The 19,154-nt window shown below is 39.7% G+C and overlaps 2 protein-coding genes across 5 annotated transcripts; one reads left to right on the top strand and one right to left on the bottom strand.

Annotated features, from left to right (window-relative positions):
* The first annotated feature begins 1,949 nt into the window (after positions 1 to 1,949).
* pcgf1 (polycomb group ring finger 1) lies at positions 1,950 to 10,283 on the top strand. Of its 4 annotated transcripts, none has more exons than XM_014199354.3 (9): positions 1,950 to 2,097; positions 2,889 to 2,997; positions 4,355 to 4,507; positions 4,801 to 4,872; positions 4,959 to 5,061; positions 7,693 to 7,738; positions 8,008 to 8,094; positions 8,424 to 8,504; positions 9,416 to 10,283. In XM_014199354.3, the coding sequence occupies exons 1-9, from the start codon at positions 2,011 to 2,013 to the stop codon at positions 9,464 to 9,466; spliced, it is 789 nt and encodes a 262-aa protein (XP_014054829.1). In that variant the 5' UTR covers positions 1,950 to 2,010; the 3' UTR covers positions 9,467 to 10,283. The 4 variants fall into 4 exon arrangements, with proteins under 4 accessions (XP_014054829.1, XP_014054830.1, XP_014054837.3 ...); XM_014199355.3 differs by having other exon boundaries at positions 1,954 to 2,097; positions 2,892 to 2,997; XM_014199362.3 differs by lacking the exon at positions 1,950 to 2,097 and adding an exon at positions 2,106 to 2,313 and having other exon boundaries at positions 2,895 to 2,997.
* Positions 10,284 to 11,290: 1,007 nt separating this feature from the next.
* On the bottom strand, positions 11,291 to 17,169 carry lbx2 (ladybird homeobox 2). The gene is made up of 2 exons (XM_014199363.3): positions 14,906 to 17,169; positions 11,291 to 14,214 (listed from the first exon to the last, which is right to left on the bottom strand). The coding sequence occupies exons 1-2, from the start codon at positions 15,228 to 15,230 to the stop codon at positions 13,754 to 13,756; spliced, it is 786 nt and encodes a 261-aa protein (XP_014054838.1). The 5' UTR covers positions 15,231 to 17,169; the 3' UTR covers positions 11,291 to 13,753.
* Positions 17,170 to 19,154: the final 1,985 nt, after the last annotated feature.

Here is a 19,154-nt window from a genome sequence, read left to right as displayed (position 1 = left end):
CACTGCCAGTTCCTTAGCTTGCTACGTAACTGCCTTGAGGTTCATCCAGTCAATCGCGCACACACACACTAGCTGAATATGCAGAGCTAGCGCGAAAATATTAACTATTAAGCTAGCTAGTACCTATTGCATTTATGTGGCGTCATCAAAGATGGAATCAGCATGCAGATGATGTAAGTTAGTGCTTCAAAGTCCCTGTGATAAGGTTAGCGATAAACTGAAGTCCAAACTGAACAGAACTACACTCTCTTCTACCATTGTCTTAAATATATTTAATGGTCTCGTTGCAAAAGCTAAATTGTCGCAAGGGAACTTTTATTTATTTATTTATTTTATTTCACCTTTATTTAACCCGGGTAGCAAAGATTATAGCAAACACCACTGAAACTGAATTGGTGCTCGCTAGCTTTGCAAATTCAGCTATTGTTGGAAGCCAGCCAATATGAAACAAACTATTAAAATTACAAAAGGTTGCAGCATATGTTGTGTAAATGGTGAACTCATACAGCTGTCAACTCTTGTCATTTGAATCCGTTTCACATTTGCTAGCTACCTTTTAGATCGAAGCCCATATAGAATGATTGAAGATGATAGAAGCCCATCTCCTACTGTAAATAACCTACACACTGTGTGTGTAGCCAGCCAGCCAGCCAGGTAGAAAAATGGCAGAAAAATAAGACGGACATCAGAGTATTTTTCAATACACCAAAACGCATAGTAAGAACCCTAGTAGCCTAATATCTCAAAGACTAGTTGATAAAATGTTCATAAGAAAGAAATACAATTTTAATGGAAATTTTTCACAATGATGTCATTAGGCAGAGCAGGCAACAGATGGCACACAGACAGCAGAGCTGGGGACAGATAGGCAGGGACAGGGAGTCTCAGGTAAGTTTGTTGAGTCTTTGTTTGGCAACATTATGAAAGGTTCTCAATTTTTTTGACTCGTAAAATAGGAACATAATTGGAAAATGCCATGGATACCCCCACTCGCAACTTAAACTGGTGACTGAACTAAGATTTGTTAAAGGCAATGGTATTGCTGTTGTGATTAGTTGTGAAGTTTTGGGTACCAGTAGTTAGGAGTACAGCAAACACCTTATTTCTTTGGTTCCTCAATATACATTTACCATATTACAATGTAGGCTATGTGTTACAGCACCACTTTTGGTGTCCCCCTCAGGAATTGCTCTTGAGAAAATTTCATGTAATTGTCCCCTCCAAAGTGGATATCAGATTTTCGCCCCTGCATAATTGATATAGTTTTATTACTATGACTGTCGTCACTGAGAACACCATTTCTTTTAAATATGTCACACAGTGTAGCTTACCCCTGTGGATGAGTAGCCTATGCTCTATAACCGTAGTGGTGATTGCAATCTCCAAACTAAGATATTGGCCAACAACTAACGTGAAAAACTATTTATATGGACAATTTCTACCCAATAAATGTTGCTGTTGTCTAACAATATTGAGTCGTATGCTTCCAGTGCCATCTACTGACAAGAGACAGGTAGCACAGAGCCTACCATACAAGGCTATTCAAAAACGTTTCTGTGTGTGAGCCCAACAGTGAGCCATATGGCTCGTATGGCATAGAAGGTGCTAGTGCTGTCACTATTAGGCCAACTTAATTTCTCCATGCAAATATAATTTATTATTGAAAGTAGTATAGCTTTGTCCTACATGCAGCGTACAACCCATCATGAGAAGCTGTATGCTAAGAAATGCAAGCTGAGTAACAGGACTCACCGTTCTGTAATTTGTGTTCTGCTTTTAGTTTAGTATTTTTCGAGGTGTTATTCATTAAAATATTTAACACATAAAAACGTCACTGACGTTTGATGGTGAGTTTTGAGTAGGTAGCGAGTGAGAAAACAAAATAGGAAGCGAGTGAAGGATTAGAGGGCAGGACACGATGAAAGATGATTGAAATTCAGCCACAGAACGGACTTGGAGCATGCTCTTCAACACACTCCTTCCACCCGGAAATACGAATAATTCCCAAAGATGGCGGAGCAAGGGCCAATGGCGATAGCTATGCGGCTAAGAAATCAACTCCAGTCCGTATATAAGCTCGACCCGTTACGAAATGAGGTAGGTACCAATTAATTTTGGACTCTATAGACCAGTGAGAATTGTTTGAGTTGATCAGGGCTGGATCTAGCCGCATAACTAGTTACGACGAGGAAAGGCAGCAATGCGAGCGCTTTCTCCCGTCCCTAAGTGATGGAGAGAGAGCTGCCTACCATGTGTGCGCAGGCGTGTGTGGAAGAAGTCTACCCGTGTTGTTGTTCTGGGCAGCTAATGCAGGTAATTCGTGCAAATGTGTACCGTTCAAACTACCCATTTCCCCCCGGTTTACACCAGAAACGCGGTGCATTGTTTGTTAAAATACTAATGTGCGTTTTGCATGGTTAAAATATTTTGACAGTGATGTTTTAGTTCTTACACTTATTAACTAGTAGCAGCTAATTGTGTTCGCTAGGCTAGATAGCTTCTCGTGACGGGCTTGTCAAACCTTACTTGTAAAGTGACTTACCTGTGTCCAATATTTGCAATTCCGTGTGTAGCGTACTGGGTTGCTAACTATAACTTTATAAAGATATGTGTGTAAATGTAATGCTACACTGTTACTTGCCATTGTGTTAGCAATCATACCTAGGTACAACGTTGCAACCACCTGACACACCCACCTGCTCAAAGTAGTGGAAAAGAGCACGCGCAATCGAGTTATTTGAATGAACTCACCAGGCTCCTCTAGAATATCATCATTCTGCTATTTATATATATTTTTTTTAACTTTTACACCAAGTAGCAACAATGTAACGAAACTGCAATGGGATACTTTATATTCTTGAGATTTCAATAGCAACTTCATATTGTTGCAGGAGGAAGTGAAGTTGAAGATCAAAGACCTGAACGAGCACATAGTGTGCTATCTCTGTGCTGGGTACTTCATCGATGCCACAACTATTACCGAGTGTCTGCATACATGTAAGTGGGCCTAGCCTGTGTTTTCTATGTTTTGGCTTATGACGTTACCTCTCTGAGGAAATAGGCTAACTTTTACTGCATGTGAATGTGTACAAATCAAAGTTTGTTGGTCTCGTACACAGATTTACAAGTGCAGCGAAATACTTGTTTCTAGCTTCAAAAGTGCAGTAATGCACTATATATACGAAAGTATGTGGACACCCTTCAAATGAGTAGATTCGGTAATTTCAGTCACAACTGTTGCTGACAGGTGTATAAAATCGAGCACACCGCCGTGCAATCTCCGAAGACAAACATTGGCAGTAGAATGGCCTACTGAAGAGCTCAGTGACTTTCAACATGGCACGGTCTTAGGATGCCACCTTTCCAACAAGTCAGTTCATCAAATTTCTGCCGGGCTAGAGCTGCTATGGTCAACTATAAGTGCTGTTATTGTGAAGTGGAAGTGTCTAGGAGCAACAACGAGTCAGCCATGAAGTGGTAGGCCACACAAACTTACAGAATGGGATCGCCAAGTGCTGTAGTGTGTGAAAATCGTCTGTCCTCAGTTGCAACACTGACTACCGAGTTCCAAACTGCCTCTGGACCATCAGCCCAAGAACTGTTCGTCGGGAGCTTCATGTAAAATGGGCTTCCATGGCCGAGCAGCTGCACACAAGTCTAAGATCACCATGCGCAATGCCAAGTGTCAGCTGGAGTGGTGTAAAGCTTGCCCCCATTGGACTCTGGAGCAGTGGAAACGCATTCTCTGGAGTGATGAATGAAGCTTCACCATCTGGCAGTCCGACAGACAAATCTGTGTTTGGCGGATGCCAGGAGAACGCTACTTGCTCAAATGCATAGTGACAACTGTAAAGTTTGGAGGGGGAATAATGGTCTGGGGTTGTTTTTCATGATTTGGGCTAGGCCCCTTAGTTTCATTGAAGGGAAATCTTAACACTACAGCATACAATGACATTCTACACTTCCTACTTTGTGGCAAGTTGGAGGAAGGCCCTTTCCTTTTAAAGGTTGAATTGGAATGCCAACTGTGAGCCAGGCCTAATCGCCCAACATCAGTGCCCAACCTCACTAATGCTCATGTGGCTGAATGGAAGTCCCTGCAGCAATGTTCTAACGTCTAGTGGAAAGCCTTCCCAGAAGAGTGGAGGCTGTTATAGCAGCAAATGTGGGACCAACTCCATATTAATGCCCATGATCTTGGAATGAAATGTTTGATGAGCAGGTGTCCACATACTTTGTCATGTAGTGTACATGGTAATAAAACAAGTTTGTATAGTGCATTTTAATGTTATTATAAAAGAATATCCTTTTTCAGGGACTGTAATGGCCAATGTCTCTTCTGCTTCTATTTCAGTCTGTAAAAGTTGTATCGTGAAATACCTCCAAACCAGCAAGTATTGTCCAATGTGCAACATAAAGATTCATGAAACCCAGCCTTTATTGAACCTGAAATTGGATCGAGTGATGCAAGACATTGTCTACAAACTGGTTCCAGGACTTCAAGAAAGTAAGTACATTGAAATTCATACAATAATACTTGTTCTGATTTTTGTTACATAGTACTTTAATGGTTTTATTTTGTTTCTCCTGTTTACTTAGAAAAAAAGCTCTTAACTCCTAATCATTTAATTTGTAAAGTTCTCATGCAATGACAACTAGTGTAACAGCGTTACTTAAACACCTGCGTCAAATACATTATCAATTTAGCGTGGGTTGATAAAAAAAAAAAGTTTTTTTTTTTAATTTATTTTTTACATGGTAGTGTATGTAAGGTCCTTATTTTCTGTTCTTTGTAAACAGGTGAAGACAAGAGAATAAAGGAATTCTATCAGTCGCGTGGGCTTGAGAGAGTTATCCAACCGTCTGGGGAAGGTAGGCCTTTAGATTTTCATTTGATTGTTCATGTTTTGTGAATCTACAGCTTGTACTTTTACATGGTATCTGTGTGTCACCCCTAGACTCCATACCAGATACAGGATTACCTTTTACCAGCTTTGACCATTCCAAGGCCCACTTCTACAGATACGACGAGCAGGTCTCGCTTTGTCTAGAGAGGCAAAGGTAAGATTTCGTGTCATGTCTTGACAAAACTACAGTAAGTAGCCTACTGTCTATTCTCAGACTGCTGGTGGATTATCACTGATACTTAGTGCTTAACTTCAGTTTTTTTATTCTACATCCCACCCATCAGTGTTTCTGGTAATTGCAAGCTATTGTCCAATACCAACATTGCCACTCTAGAATATATCCTGTTTGCATTGGCTCTGCATGGAAATTGGTTCAGATTTTCTTTCAATTGCATCATCTATTTACTCTGCCTGTCTTGAGCTCTCGCTAACATATCAACTGGTACTGGCCTGCAGAGTTTCCTGCGCCAGTGAGTCAGTTAGTGTGACAGGGGCAGAAGTGTTGCAGTATTTTATGTTTTGCAAACTGGTGACAATGATTTGAGCTATAATAGCCTACCATGCAAAATGCATGTGTCCTGCTGCTTGTCAATATGCTGTTGAGACCTGGATGTTTTACTTCGAGGCATTTCTTACCTTGCTTCAAAGTAGCCTATAACCAAAATCCCACCATAGAAATGTGAAGGCAATTATTTTATGACGACGACTCATGTGTTGATGTACTCTTGGTTTTCTTTCATTGTCTAGCAGCCAAAGGTATTATCCTAGTCATTTTAGCCACTCAGGATAGTTGTATCTTATCTCCCCTCTTTCAAAATTTAAGGGATATTTATCTTTGCTCATGAAACCGCTTGCATGGTGTTTTGAAATTGTATTTTGTAACATTTGCACATAGGCCTACCTCTGTGTACAGTGCATTTGGAAAGTATTTAGACCCCTTTACTTTTTCCACGTTGTTACAGCCTTATTCTAAAATATTCCCCCCCCCCCCAATTAACACACAGTACCCCATAATGACAAGGCAAAAACAGGTTTAGAAATGTTTGCAATGTATAAAAAAAGTAATTGTGAAATCACATTTACATAAGTTTTCAGACCCTTTACTCAATACTTTGTTGAAGCACCTTTGGCAGTGATTACAGCCCCCGGTCTTCTTGGGTATGACGCTACAAGCTTGGCACACCTGTATTTGGAGTTTCTTACATTCTTCTCTGCAGATCCTCAAGGTCTGTCCGGGTTGGATGGAGCGTCACTGCACAGCTTTTTTCAGGTCTCTCCAGAGATATTTGTTCGGGTTCAAGTCTGGGCTCTGGCTGGACCATTCAGAGACTTGTCCCTAAGCCATTCCTGCGTTCTCTTGGCTGTGTGCTTAGGGTTGTTGTCCTGTTGGAAGGTGACCCTTCACCCCAGTCTGAGGACCTGAGCACTCTTGGAGCAGGTTTTCATCAAGGATGTCTCTGTACTTTGCTCCGTTAATCTCTCGATCCTGACTAGTCTCCCAGTCCCTCCCGCTGAAAAATGTCCCCACAGCATGATGCTGCCACCCATGCTTCACCGTAGGGATGGTGCCAGATTTCCTCCAGACATGCTGGGCATTCAGGCCAAAGAGCTCAATCTTGGCTTCATCAGACCAGAGAATCTTATTCGTCATGGTCTTCCTTTCGATGCCTTTTTTTGAGGAGTGGCTTCCATCTGGCCACTACCATAAAGGCCTGATTGGCATAGTGCTGCTGAGGTGGTTGTCCTTCTGGAAGCGTCTCCCATCTCCACAGAGGAGCTCTGTCAGTGACCATTGGGTTCTTGGTCACCTCCCTGACCAAGGCCCTTCTCCCCCAATTGCTCAGTTTGTCTGGGCAGCCAACTCTAGGAAGAGTCTTGGTGGTTCCAAACTTCTTCCATTTAAGAATGGAGGCCAATGTGGTCTTGGGGCTCTTCAATGCTGCAGAAATTGTTTGATACCCTTCCCCAGATCTGATCCTCGACACAATCCTGTATCAGAGCTCTACGTACAATTCCTTCGACCTCATGGCTTGGTTTTTGCTCTGACATGAACTGTCAACTGTGGGACCTTATATAGACAGGTGTGTGCCTTTCCAAATCATGTCCAATCAATTGAATTTACCACAGGTGGACTCCAATCACGTTCTAGAAACAGGATGCACCTGAGCTCAATTTTGAGTCTCATAGTGAAGGGTTTGAATGCTTATGTAAATAAGGTATTTCTGTTTTTGCCTTGTCATTATGGGGTATTGTGTGTAGATTGAGGATTTTATTCAATCTGGTTTAGAATAAGGCTGTAATGTAACAAAATGTGGAAAGTCAAGGGGTCTAAAATACTTTGCGAATGCACTGCACATTGCACCGCCTAAAACTTGAAGAAATAATTATCGACATTTGTACGTTAAACATTCTGATCTTGTTCCATCAGCCTTGTTAATTGATACAGCGTATACCTACACTACTTTGACAGACATTGTGGGGATTAAGGAGTATATGCAATACCCACTGAAAAATAACTGGGTATACAGCTTATACCTGCATATACCCTCCACTAGACCACTGATTGGCAGTGAGTACTCCTAAAAAAAAAAAAAAAAAAAAACGAGCTTAATCTTCACACGGTGGCATTCAAATGAGTTTCTATTAAATATAGCCGGTAAATTTCACATTTTTAAAATGACAATCCCGTCACAAATGTTTCCTGAAATGCTGTCTGTTCAAAATGCCCCTTAAAATCCCTCCCAGTGTTTCATGCTTAATCATGTAGTCTCTCTTGTCCCTACAGTTCATCTCTGTCTGAAAAAAAAGATAAGACCAAACTGACTCTTCAAGTAAGTCGTGTGTGTGTAATGGAACCACATTATGCCACCAGAGGTCTCTGTTAGTTTAACTTGCAGTGGTCTGTTCTGTTTGGATCGGGTCTCCACAAGCAATGCTTCCCTCAATCGCTTTTGCAATTGTATTTAATTTGAGTGTATCTGTCAGTCCCTAATAGAATTGCCCACACACTTCTTGGTATTTCCGTTTTTAATTCTGGAATCATTTGGAATCACGTGTGGAATTGGAGTTGTAGTAATGTTGCTCTGCTTCGTCTCTGCAGCAGAAGTTTGTGCGCTGCTCGGTCCGAGCTGAGGTGAGACACCTGCGTAAAGTGCTGTGTCATCGACTGAATGTGGAGAAGCACCAGGTCAGTTGATGGTCTAGCAAGACTACATTTAAGACGGACATATCAGCACCATTTTACATTACATGTGCAGTGTACCTATTTGCAAACAGTCCAAAACTACAACACAGGAACCATGTCCTATGACTACAAAAGTGTAGCCTATTAGATAATCCCTTGTTGTGCAACTTTATAGTCGAGTGCTTTGAATATTATACACAAGTTAGTTGTATTTTGAGTTAGTATGTGAATGTTTCAGAGAATTGGAAGTGGACCATATGTGTGCTTGTACAGTTGACCCAGGACCAGTTGTCATGTTTTGTCCTCACTGTGTGGTCTCCATTTCATCACAGGTCCAGATGTTGTTCAATAATGAGTCCCTTCCAGATCATATGACCATGAAACGGCTGTGGATCTCTCACTGGTTTGGCAAGGTACCTCCAAGTTGAGCCAACAATTTCACACTGAATTCCTTTACACTTGAACTTTTTCCATTTGGATGCTCTGCGGTGGAAACAGCATTGTGTTGGATTTAAGGAAATAAATAATATTCCAAATCAATATTCTGTAGTGACTTCAAATTATACAATGTCTATGGCAATTTTACTAAAATCAAAGTTTATTTGTCACGTGTGCTGAATACAACAGGTGTAGTAGACCTTATAGTGAAATGCTTACTTACAGGCTCAAACCAATAGTGCGAAAAAAAGAAAAAAAAAAGTGTAAGTAAAGAAATAAAACAACAGTAAAAAGACATTTGAAAATAAGAGTAGCAAGGCTATATACAGACACTGGTTAGTCAGGCTTATTGAGGTAGTATGTACATGTAGGTATGGTTAAAGTGACTATGCATATGATGAACAGAGAGTAGTGTAAAAAGGGGTTGGCGGGTCACAATGCAGATAGCCTGGTTAGCCAATGTGCGGGAGCACTGGTTGATTGGGACAATTGAGGTAGTATGTACATGAATGTGTAGTTAAAGTGACTATGCATAGAAGATAAACAAACTCTCAATTCAAACATGTTTTCTAGCACAAGACGAAAGTAATTGTATGTTACTTAGAAAACTACATTGTTTGTGAGTAAGACAAATAGTCTCTCACAATAATTAAACATAAGAGTGCATACATATTTAAAAAGTTAAGTCATGCTGACACTGATCTCACTGTACATCTTCCTTCATAAATCCAAATAATGAATTGTACTGTGAGAAAGTACTTTTTGACTTACCTCAAATCCTGTAACCGGGTTATAATTGATTTGGGAGTTTCTTCAGATTAGTTGGATTTATGTTCACGTAGGATCACTTGAGACGTATGTAATTAATTGGGTATTTTTATTCCAGGCTCAACCGTTGGTCCTTCACTACACTATTAAGGACAAAAGGACAAGATAGAACTTTTCTTGCCTGGCTACCCATCCACATCACTCCGGCCAACTGATGTTTCTTGTCCACCATGAGTCTGGGTTTGCCCCCCCCCCCCCCCCCCCCCGACAATTTCTAGAATGCAAACACATCCTGATTGGTCCCAGAAACCGATGGGTTGGGCCAGAGCCGGCCTACATGATGTCATCAACTTTGATACTCTTTGTTAGACGATCCAATCATTGATGAATTTGTTTGTACAAAGGCCTTCATTTTGAAGTCAGACAAACAACTTCTAGGATGGCAGTTTCAGACTGAACGTTTGTAGCGATCGGTAGACTCATTGGTTGTTTAGCAACAACTGAATTGTGTGCGACTATGGGGCAAAACAAACAAGGTTGGCTTAGCTTGTTGACAACATGTAAACTAGTCTCAATGTGCAAATGTATTTGTTTTAAATAAACAATGAGCACTTGTCTCTTCATACATTAGTTGTTGGTTAGCTAGTGAATTTTTGCCATATTAGCATTGACATTAAATCAGTCAAACCTCAAAACAAGACATGGTATCAAGAACAAGATGAAACTAGCTGAAACCAGCCACCTACGATTCCCCACATGACAGCTCTTTTCATTGTTGCTAGCTGACCATTCAGAATCCTCACAAAGCACGGCTTCCGGCCTCAGAATTACATTTGGGGTGAGTTGTCAGGCAGGGACTTCCCCCTTTCTAATGACCTCAGCAGCTGTATATATTTTGTATTAAATATATTCTATTTTAATAGTGTGTGTACATATTTTGCTTGTTTTGTATTTTTGAAAATAAATATTTGAAAGTCGTGGACAAATGTGCAGTGTTCTTTATGGTTATCTGGAGATTTGCACAATTTTTTTTTAAACAGTTGCTATGTTCAATTATGGGAAGCCAACATCAAAATGGAATGGAAGCAACGATCAATGAACCGTGCAATGTCGTCTCAACTCAGTCATGGAAGATATAAAAGCATTGAAGCTTTAGTAGTGCATTTGATTAAAGGAGTGAAATTATGTACACTTTTATAGACCAGAAAATTTAAGCTTTTCACTAAAATTGTAATTTGTTGAAGTTTCAGTGGTGCAAGTCTGGAATGATCAAATTGGAGAACTCAATTCTGGTAAATAATTTTGTTCTTAGAAGCACCTAAACTCCCATCAACTGTACTACATACAGTGGAACTGATGTTCTGTACATACTTGATGCTATTTTACAGCCCCTTTATGGTTTGTGCTGATGAGTCACGCTGGACAGGAGCAGCTGATGTCCAGGTATGCCAGCATTGGGAATCAGTGCTAACTCTTAAAGCTATTCCCAAATCTCATACTAGATACCTTTGTTTTAATATGACTGTCAGACGATTGGTTCTAATGTTCTTTCTTCATTAAGTGATAACATCCCACTAGGTGGCAGACTTGATTCATTCTACGCATTACTTCACTTTCAGGTTGACTGAGGAGAGACCATCACCATGAGGGGTGTTATCAGTGGCGCTATGGTGCTGCTTGACATGTTTAGAATAATTTTTCTCATGCCATCTGTGTGTCTTTCTAATATTACTCAGTCATACAGGATGATTTGTGCCATTGAGTCAATGTTATTCTCAGTCATGGCCTTTGTTTACACACACCATACATTCCATGTAATCTTTTGTAGCACAGTATATTTGGGCTTTAAAATCAACTGATGGGTATCTAACCATATCAAGGGGCATATTTTCATGTAAAACTAAGTATGTCGAGCAATACATTTCCACCGTATGCTAAAGAAGTTACCAGCTATTTACTTAAAGTATTTGATGAAATTGTAATGATACAATAATGACCTATTACTTGTTTATTTGGCATTCATTAAAACATGCACCACTAGGCACCATGCAGTTACCACTTGTTGAATTCTTTGAAAGTACTGTTAGTAGAAAGTACACATTGTACCACAATCTCCAAGTAAATACCATAAAGTGCCATCTCAAAACTGATATCATCAGAAGTACATAGCCTACTTCATAGAATGTGCATATGTGAGTACATTCCTTAACTAACCATCAAGAACAGTGGTGCCAGGCCAATGTCATCATGGGCTGTGGCAGTGGTGATATCGCGTGCCTAAACAAACTCAAGGCACCTAAGTGTGGCTAAACAACCTCCCTTAAAATTATTACTTTTGATCACTCAGTTGTTATTCTCCATAAGTGTTCATTTGTAAATACTTGAAATTGTGCATGCCACAACCAGAGGGGTATACTACAACGCAGGATAAATGAGTTAGCCAGCTAACTTTGATAAAAAAAATTGAAATAACTGATTTTGTGGTTAATTAACATAGCTAAATATGTGTTTTTGGTTGTTGAGTCAATTAGACCTTGCCCATTAATGGCTTATCTTAATAACTGTTAATACATAACTATTAGAAATAATTATTACACTCACACGTTTCCCCCTTCTTCGTTTAGCTGACATTTGATTATACAAATAGATCTGAGCATTTGTAACAAAAGACTGCCTCCGGAGACTGCTTATTCTATTTTGCGGTACATATATTCCAGCATTCCTCTTGCATTTGTATGAAAAACATCAAATGAAAGCCGTTGATTTAACGTTGTTAGACTAAGGTAACGTTGTGATAAATATTATGAACTTTACATATGTTATCGAATGACATGTAAACGAAAGCTTGGTTTTATTTGCCACATACTAATTATGTATCATTATTTGTATTCAAGCTTCTGTAACATTTGTTGTTCATGTAGACCGCTAAATAGTTTCCCTTTCAAAATATTGTGATGTGTGTGATGAGGCGAGCAGTGAATCAAATGCCTTATATCGCGTTGCGGGTCACACTGTTCTTTACCCAAACCTAGAAAAAACCTGTATGCCTATCTGGCAAGGTCTGGCTGAGTCACTCCATAATGCACCTATAAAAATCTAGTTGACTTTTCAACCACAACAATTCCAAGCGATTACACCAATTGTGTGCACTGTCTGAAGAATCCCCCTTGATCTGGTTACAAGTGTTACAAATGTGCCGAGAGATATTTAAGCAGACTGCAGTTAGAACAGCAAGGATGCGGGGGAGAAAGGCAACAACCCTCCTATTTCCACTGCCTCCTATTGAGATTTATTCATTAGGAACCCCATGCTAATCAATTGCTATTCATGGTCGTTTTTCTAAAACACACCCATTTTTAGAGACGCAGATGCGTGCCATTATTGCTGCCGGCTCAGTGAAAACTGTTTATGTACGGTAAGGCGGGTTAACCTAATCAATCATGTTGACCACTTTGTGTTAAAGACTATTCTTAAACCATATGGCAGTGGAGTAGTCGCAACATTATTTTCTGCCGCCCCGGGTCCTTACCAACTTGTGACAACTGTCAGGGAGGGAGTAAAAAGGAAGAACTTGTTTAACTGCTGCTAATTGTGCAACTTTACGCACAAAGCCACTTTACACACAAAGAGCAGTAGGCCTTCAATCAACAGAAGGATATTCAGATGTTCAAATCACGTGTAATAACCAATATTTTGATGTTACCATAAGGAAAACAAAATTAAATTCTAGATAAATGTTCACGATAATAAAATGTTGCCTTGCCATTGTGTTATGCCACAAATTGTAGGCTAAACCAATACACGTCGAGACAGATGTAATTGCGGATAATATCATGAAATATCATACCCTTTATTTACATAATGTTGATTAAATAGAATGGTACAATAAAATTAGGCATTCGTTATTTAATTTATATACAGAACGTATAGCGTGTAAAAGTTTTGGCATATGTTTAACTGGATATTGATAATGGATTTTTACATGACTGCTATTGCTTGGAAACACTTTTTTTTTTTTTATATATAAAATGTACATCAAGATTTATCCTACACTCCACTTACATGGGCATTTTAAAAGTTACAATTGGGACTGAACTTGAGGACATTCGAGTTGAAAATCTTTAATGTCCTTTAGCAGCTGAAAATGGATGAATAGTTAAAAAATTGCACCCCCCCCAAAAAAAGATACATAGAGAAAAAAACACACACACTTTGCAGTCTTGATCGTGTACTTTAACACTAAGTATGTTTCATTACCTATTGAAATAAATATGTATTCCTCAAATAATTTGGTGAAATTGAAACGGGGACATCTAGAAGGCTTTACAGTCCCATTAATTAAATTAAAATGGAGAAGAGGAGAAAGTAAACTTTCCTTTTAAGTTTAACTGCTATCAACGTCAATATCCGTGCAAAAGTTTTGAAAAATGCGCTTTCTTAAAACATGGGCCTACTGTCAATCATCCACCTCAATCTCTTCGTCCTCCTCTGAGAATTCGTCCGTGGTTTGGTCTCTGGATGACGAGGGGGACTGAGGAAATGCTCGGTGTCCTTGTGACGACGGGGAGATGCTAGGGGATATTGCTCCAGAGCTTCCTTGCAGGTCGTCAATGTCTTCCATGTTGACTAGCTTTTGCAGGGTTTGTGGTGGTACTTTTTTGAGCGACTCCACGTCTGCTTTCATCTCTTCCAAGTCTCTCTTGAGCTTGGCCCGTCTGTTCTGAAACCAGGTGATGACCTGAGCGTTGGTTAGCCCCAGCTGCTGAGCTATCTGGTCTCGGTCGGCCGGAGACAGGTATTTCTGGTACAAAAAGCGCTTCTCAAGTTCATATATCTGATGGTTGGTGAAAGCTGTCCGGGACTTTCTCCTCTTTTTTGAGGTTTGCCTCTGTCCAAAGGCGTTTACATGCTCACGACCTTTAGGGAAACGGAAATACAGAGTCACTTTCCAAAACAATATCAGAAGAACATGTCTACAAGTGTCCTAAAGTGTGTCATGATAGAATCAGCAGCGCTGTAATTGAGGTCTTGTTTTATCGAATATGTAAAGCAGATGCAAACAATTGTTGTTATTATTTTGGGTATGGTTTGGTAATAACTTGCGTACAACCTTTCTATAGAGACAATATGCAATGAATAACAGATTCATGTTTTACATTGTCCATGCATCACTAGGATTAAAATATTTATCAATATCAGGATTGAAATAAATAACATGCTACCCAATAAAACAGCATATAAAACGTTGCAACTTAATTACATTTTAAACCAGGAAGCACAATAGAACATGTCAGTTTAGAGAGGCCTCCTTTTCCACCTCAATACATTCCAGGTTTCCTTATAGCCTACTGTTTAGTATCGCACAAATAAAATTAAACTATGACATAATAGCCAAGGATAGATAACATCACACAGACTAGGCTTGGCAATAGCTTGAGACATTTGCAATGCCTTTAGAACCGCACTCACTGTAAACGTTTGACAACAGTTGACACGATAGGTTATCACCAATGGCTTTTTCGATGATTATGCATGCTTATTCAATACAATCACTCACTGAATCTGTAAATATTAAAACGTTATGTCAATATTGAATATGAATCATTACCTTCAGCTGCTTGTATAACGCTGACTTCCAGACCTTTAAATGTTTTGCTGGCTAGTTCCTCCAGAGCGCATAACGGCGAAGAGGGAGTGCTAATACCGTTCCTTGCTGCATTTGAGCCGGACACTTTTTCAATAACTCTCGGCGGACAGAGATTTGCAACTGACTTCTTCACGGAGGGTTTGCTTAGGATATCCTCAATACTGAACGGCGTCAGAGGCTTGTTGGAGTTGGCCGGGGGAGGGAGCTGGTCCAAGGGACCCCGTCTCCTCTCCTCACCGCTGGACTGCAACACGGAGCCTGCCTTCATGTCTTTACTGGAGGTCATTGCAGTCCCAAGGAATTACTGCTGACAAAGGCTGATTATTTCATTCAAATTGTCGTTTAAACGTCCACAAGTGTTTCCTTCAATTGTCGTCTTCTTCGCAGCCCACTTTTTAGAACTTTCAGTCGAATTATGCAACTACACTTTTCTGAAATGTTTTCTCCAAAATAACCATGGTTCGGGCGTAGGTTGCAGTTTCACAGGCAACCAAATCGTATTTCCTTGCAGAGAGAGACAGTTCCTCTGCGAAGTTCCATGAAGATCTTTAGAAAGTATAACTGTACTGGCTGGGGGCGATTCCCTGCAAAGGAATAAGCTGTCTCAAGGAACAAGAAAAAGCAAGCAACCGCTAACGAGTTATTGTTGATTGGGCGAAGTTCAATTAGAGAAACACTAGCTACACTACTTGCTGACCCGCTGCTGCGTCTTAAAGGGCCAGACCATTATAATTAATTGGACGCGAGAAGAGGAGGAGTTTCGCCTCAGCAATGTTGGGGATGTTTGAGGAGCGGGAGATGGCTTGCAATGTTTATGTATCTTTCCCGCCCCCCTTCCCACAGGCAACATGCTATCCGTATATTCCTCTGGAAAGGGAGAGTTGATGCTCATTTAAACAATGCCATAAGCATTCTTGTGTATTATGGTCAACTTTGTATTATTATGGTACACACTAGGCCTAATTGAGTGATATAAAAAGAAACTGCACTATTGGCACCCTTGTAGCTTAATCATACAAAATGATAGGAGAGATTTGAAGGCACTTATGATTCGGAGACAAAAAGGATTGGTGAATAATGGGAGTTCTAGCAACCCCAAAAGCTTGAACAGGGTAGGCAACATCAAACTGTGCTCACTGCACGGTTAGTCTCATTTTCAATTATGCAATATAGTAAGCTAACGCAGGTAACGCAAATGCAGTAAAAATGACTTTTGCAATGTGACAAATGTGCATTATTATTGTTATTATTAGGCTACTAATGTCTTCTTCTTATTTTTTTTTATTGAATGCATTACTATTAAGATAGGCAGGACTGTATATGTTATTACTACATTATCAACATAATTGTTTTCTTAGAACTATACAAAAGTAAGCCCACATAATTATTAACATTACATTTTAGCATGCCCATTAAGTTTCAAGAACAAAGCATAGACATGCATTATCCTTCCTGTCGTGAGCATATAGTTTGGGATCTTTTGGTAGAGGAACCACTAAGATAAACCGTTAACTCTTGAAACCTTTATCCTTTTTTTTGAACATAAGCTAAGGGTGCTTTAAAAAACAATAGCTGCAGCCTACTTTTATCTCCTATAACCGTATAGCAAGCCAAAGAGACAACCTGGGAATGATTAGGAGATAAATAGTGCATTGTAGGACAGTGTTGAGTTACACTATAATGTTCCATAAAATGTCCTAGAATAGCAAGCTGATAAATCTGACGCCGTGGCCAGTGACAATACTTTATGTGATCTGTTTAGCTTGCAGGTAAAGAGACGAGACGCAGAAGAGTTGTCACGCTGCCATTCTCTCCCCATCGTTAATGATGTGAATTAAAATTCTGATGATGTCCGGGCTGTACCATGTAAGAGAGTAGATCACAGAATGAAAAAGGGGCAAGTTCGAAAGCATGGAGGATCAGGTTGGTTGTGTGTGTTCTTTATCTATTGAGCAGGCTATTAGGCCTACTTAATTTGACACAATAACACCTAGTGTAGAATATGCACGCATTAATAGTTCGTTATAAAGATTTTTTAAATGGGTTTAACGGCAATCTGAGGTATGAAAATACCCATCATGCTATGTTGCATGCTAAAGAATTCAATAATTGCAATTACAAAATAAGCAATGTGCTTCGACAGGAATTTGATCTGCATGCACATAGCGAAATGGTGTTTGTATTTTCGTTTAGCTTATTAAAATATAATATATTGAGAAAAGTGTTTACAATTTGTATTATATATTTTTTTTAACCAGCTCTATTTCATTGTTTATGGTGCACACGTAGGCTACCATAAAAATGTATATTTGTAGCCTATTAGGCTAATCGCAAAAAGGGAAATATCCTAAATGAAATAGGACAATATCAGCATATGAATATAATGCTTTTCACCATATTTTTTTCTAATGAAAATACATTTGATTGACATGTTTACAAACGGTTGGAGGATCATTTCTAATGTATTTTACTAAGCAAATGACCACCGTGCTCTCTCAGCGGTGTGGTAGAAAGATGTAAGATTCAGAGGTGGCAATTCGGAGCTTATTCCCACAGCCCTACCGTGCGTGTCAACAACATCAACTATCTATTTCAAACCCGAGGTACACTACTGTTAATGTCCAATGTTGCGGTTATTTCATTGCGTTTTAATAATCGACTGAAATTATAAATGTCTTTCTTACGTGAACCATTAAGAGTGAATAGAACCTTGCAGAAACGCCATATTGTTCGTGCCAAGAACCCCATATGGTGACATTCGTGTAGGGACGAAACCAGGCCAAATAGCATAGGAGTTATAAAACAGCACGAGATTCTATTGGCTTGGATGGAGACCCGCTGTCTTGGATGTCATTTAGCAATATTGAGAGGGAGGTTTTCCTATTAAAGATGTAGAATTCATTCGAAGGGCTCTGTTGACTACAAACAACATTTGAGGTTATAACATTTCAGAGTGGTTTTAGCTATATAATACAATGGGGGTACAGTCTTCTCCAGCTAGATGAGTCGATTGGGCCTTGTAAAACGAACATGTTCTTCTTCTTAAAAAAACACATCTGTAGGCCTATCACACTAACGTCATTAATGTGTTGCTTAATCTCACGACTTGTTGTAGGATTTCGCCTAGCTCAAATAATGATTATTTACATAGAACTATAGGCCTAGGCCATCCATCGAATTTATATATTTTTTAAACTACAGCCAGATAACTATAAACCAACGTCTTGTTGCTGATCAACAATTTCATATATATATATTTTTTTTTACTATTTGGTTGCGGTCAGTGCTATCTTTGGGACGTCCCTAACCCTGAACCCAACCTTAACCCCCAACCTCAACCATAACCACAACCCTTACTCTACCCGAAACTTAACCCTTACCGTAACGATTTAAAATGTCAACTTCAATGGGGGTAGGGAGGTCCCAAGGATCCCGTTTAGCAGGGCTATTTGGTTGCAATGATTTTATTACAATACTGTTCTTCTCCACGTGTTATTATATTTTAACTCTACCTGTAAAATAACCCTTGCTAACCTTTTACAATCGCAGTAGCCTATAACATAAAACATGTTTTTATTTACAGGAGAACTTGAAAATGGAAACGAACCAACCATGCTTATTGATATCATAGGCTAATATTGTCTTGATGAAAAATATTTACATTTATGCCAACAGACTTGGTGCAATTCATAGTGTCGGCCTATTCAGGAAAAACGCAGAATGTAACGTTGGTGTTGATATCATAGGGTTCTTTCAGAAAGAGATACAGCTGCACTCTACGCCCACCAAGAACACAGCCGAGGGCAAACGATCCATGGAGCGATGGAATGAAGTCTTATATTTCCCTCAAACGCGGCTAGCATTGATAGTTCTAAAGATAAGTCCACCGATATCTCTTTTCCAAACACGTTTCCAATGATCTTTACGGTCTCAAGCAGAGCAGTGCTAATTCGAAAGGTTTTCTTTGGCTTAATTTAACCGTTAATTAGAAACCGAACACCTGACATCATCAATCATGAACTCTTCTGGGAGCTGTGTTTTATATTCGTCAAAGCTCTATCTCCAGTCAGTCAGTCCCCTTTCCCAGAGCTGCATGGTCCCCGGACAGGTCACATATTGCTCATGGCCTTTCAGTTTTCCTCCCACAGTGAAGATTGGTTGGGGCTGGCTATTGGGGAAAGCCGTATTCAGACTATCAAAATATCAAGCC

This window comes from Salmo salar, chromosome 05 (assembly GCF_965601325.2).
Source record: "Salmo salar chromosome 05, fSalSal1, whole genome shotgun sequence".
Classification (NCBI taxonomy): Eukaryota; Metazoa; Chordata; class Actinopteri; order Salmoniformes; family Salmonidae; genus Salmo; species Salmo salar.
The sequence above is the reverse complement of the archived record's forward strand: the minus strand, read 5'-3'. Positions and strand labels throughout refer to the sequence as shown.

What these genes read in the sequence shown, in the direction of transcription:
- lbx2 (XM_014199363.3), bottom strand. Translation starts at nt 15,230, where the DNA reads ATGACCTCCAGTAAAGACATGAAGGCAGGCTCCGTGTTGCAGTCCAGC. An exon ending in CGTTATACAAGCAGCTGAAG is followed by an intron (nt 14,215 to 14,905) that starts GTAATGATTCAT and finishes GTTTCCCTAAAG; the next exon opens with GTCGTGAGCATGTAAACGCC.
- pcgf1 (XM_014199354.3), top strand. Translation starts at nt 2,011, where the DNA reads ATGGCGGAGCAAGGGCCAATGGCGATAGCTATGCGGCTAAGAAATCAA. An exon ending in GGTTCCAGGACTTCAAGAAA is followed by an intron (nt 4,508 to 4,800) that starts GTAAGTACATTG and finishes CTTTGTAAACAG; the next exon opens with GTGAAGACAAGAGAATAAAG. An exon ending in TCTCTCACTGGTTTGGCAAG is followed by an intron (nt 8,505 to 9,415) that starts GTACCTCCAAGT and finishes TTTTTATTCCAG; the next exon opens with GCTCAACCGTTGGTCCTTCA.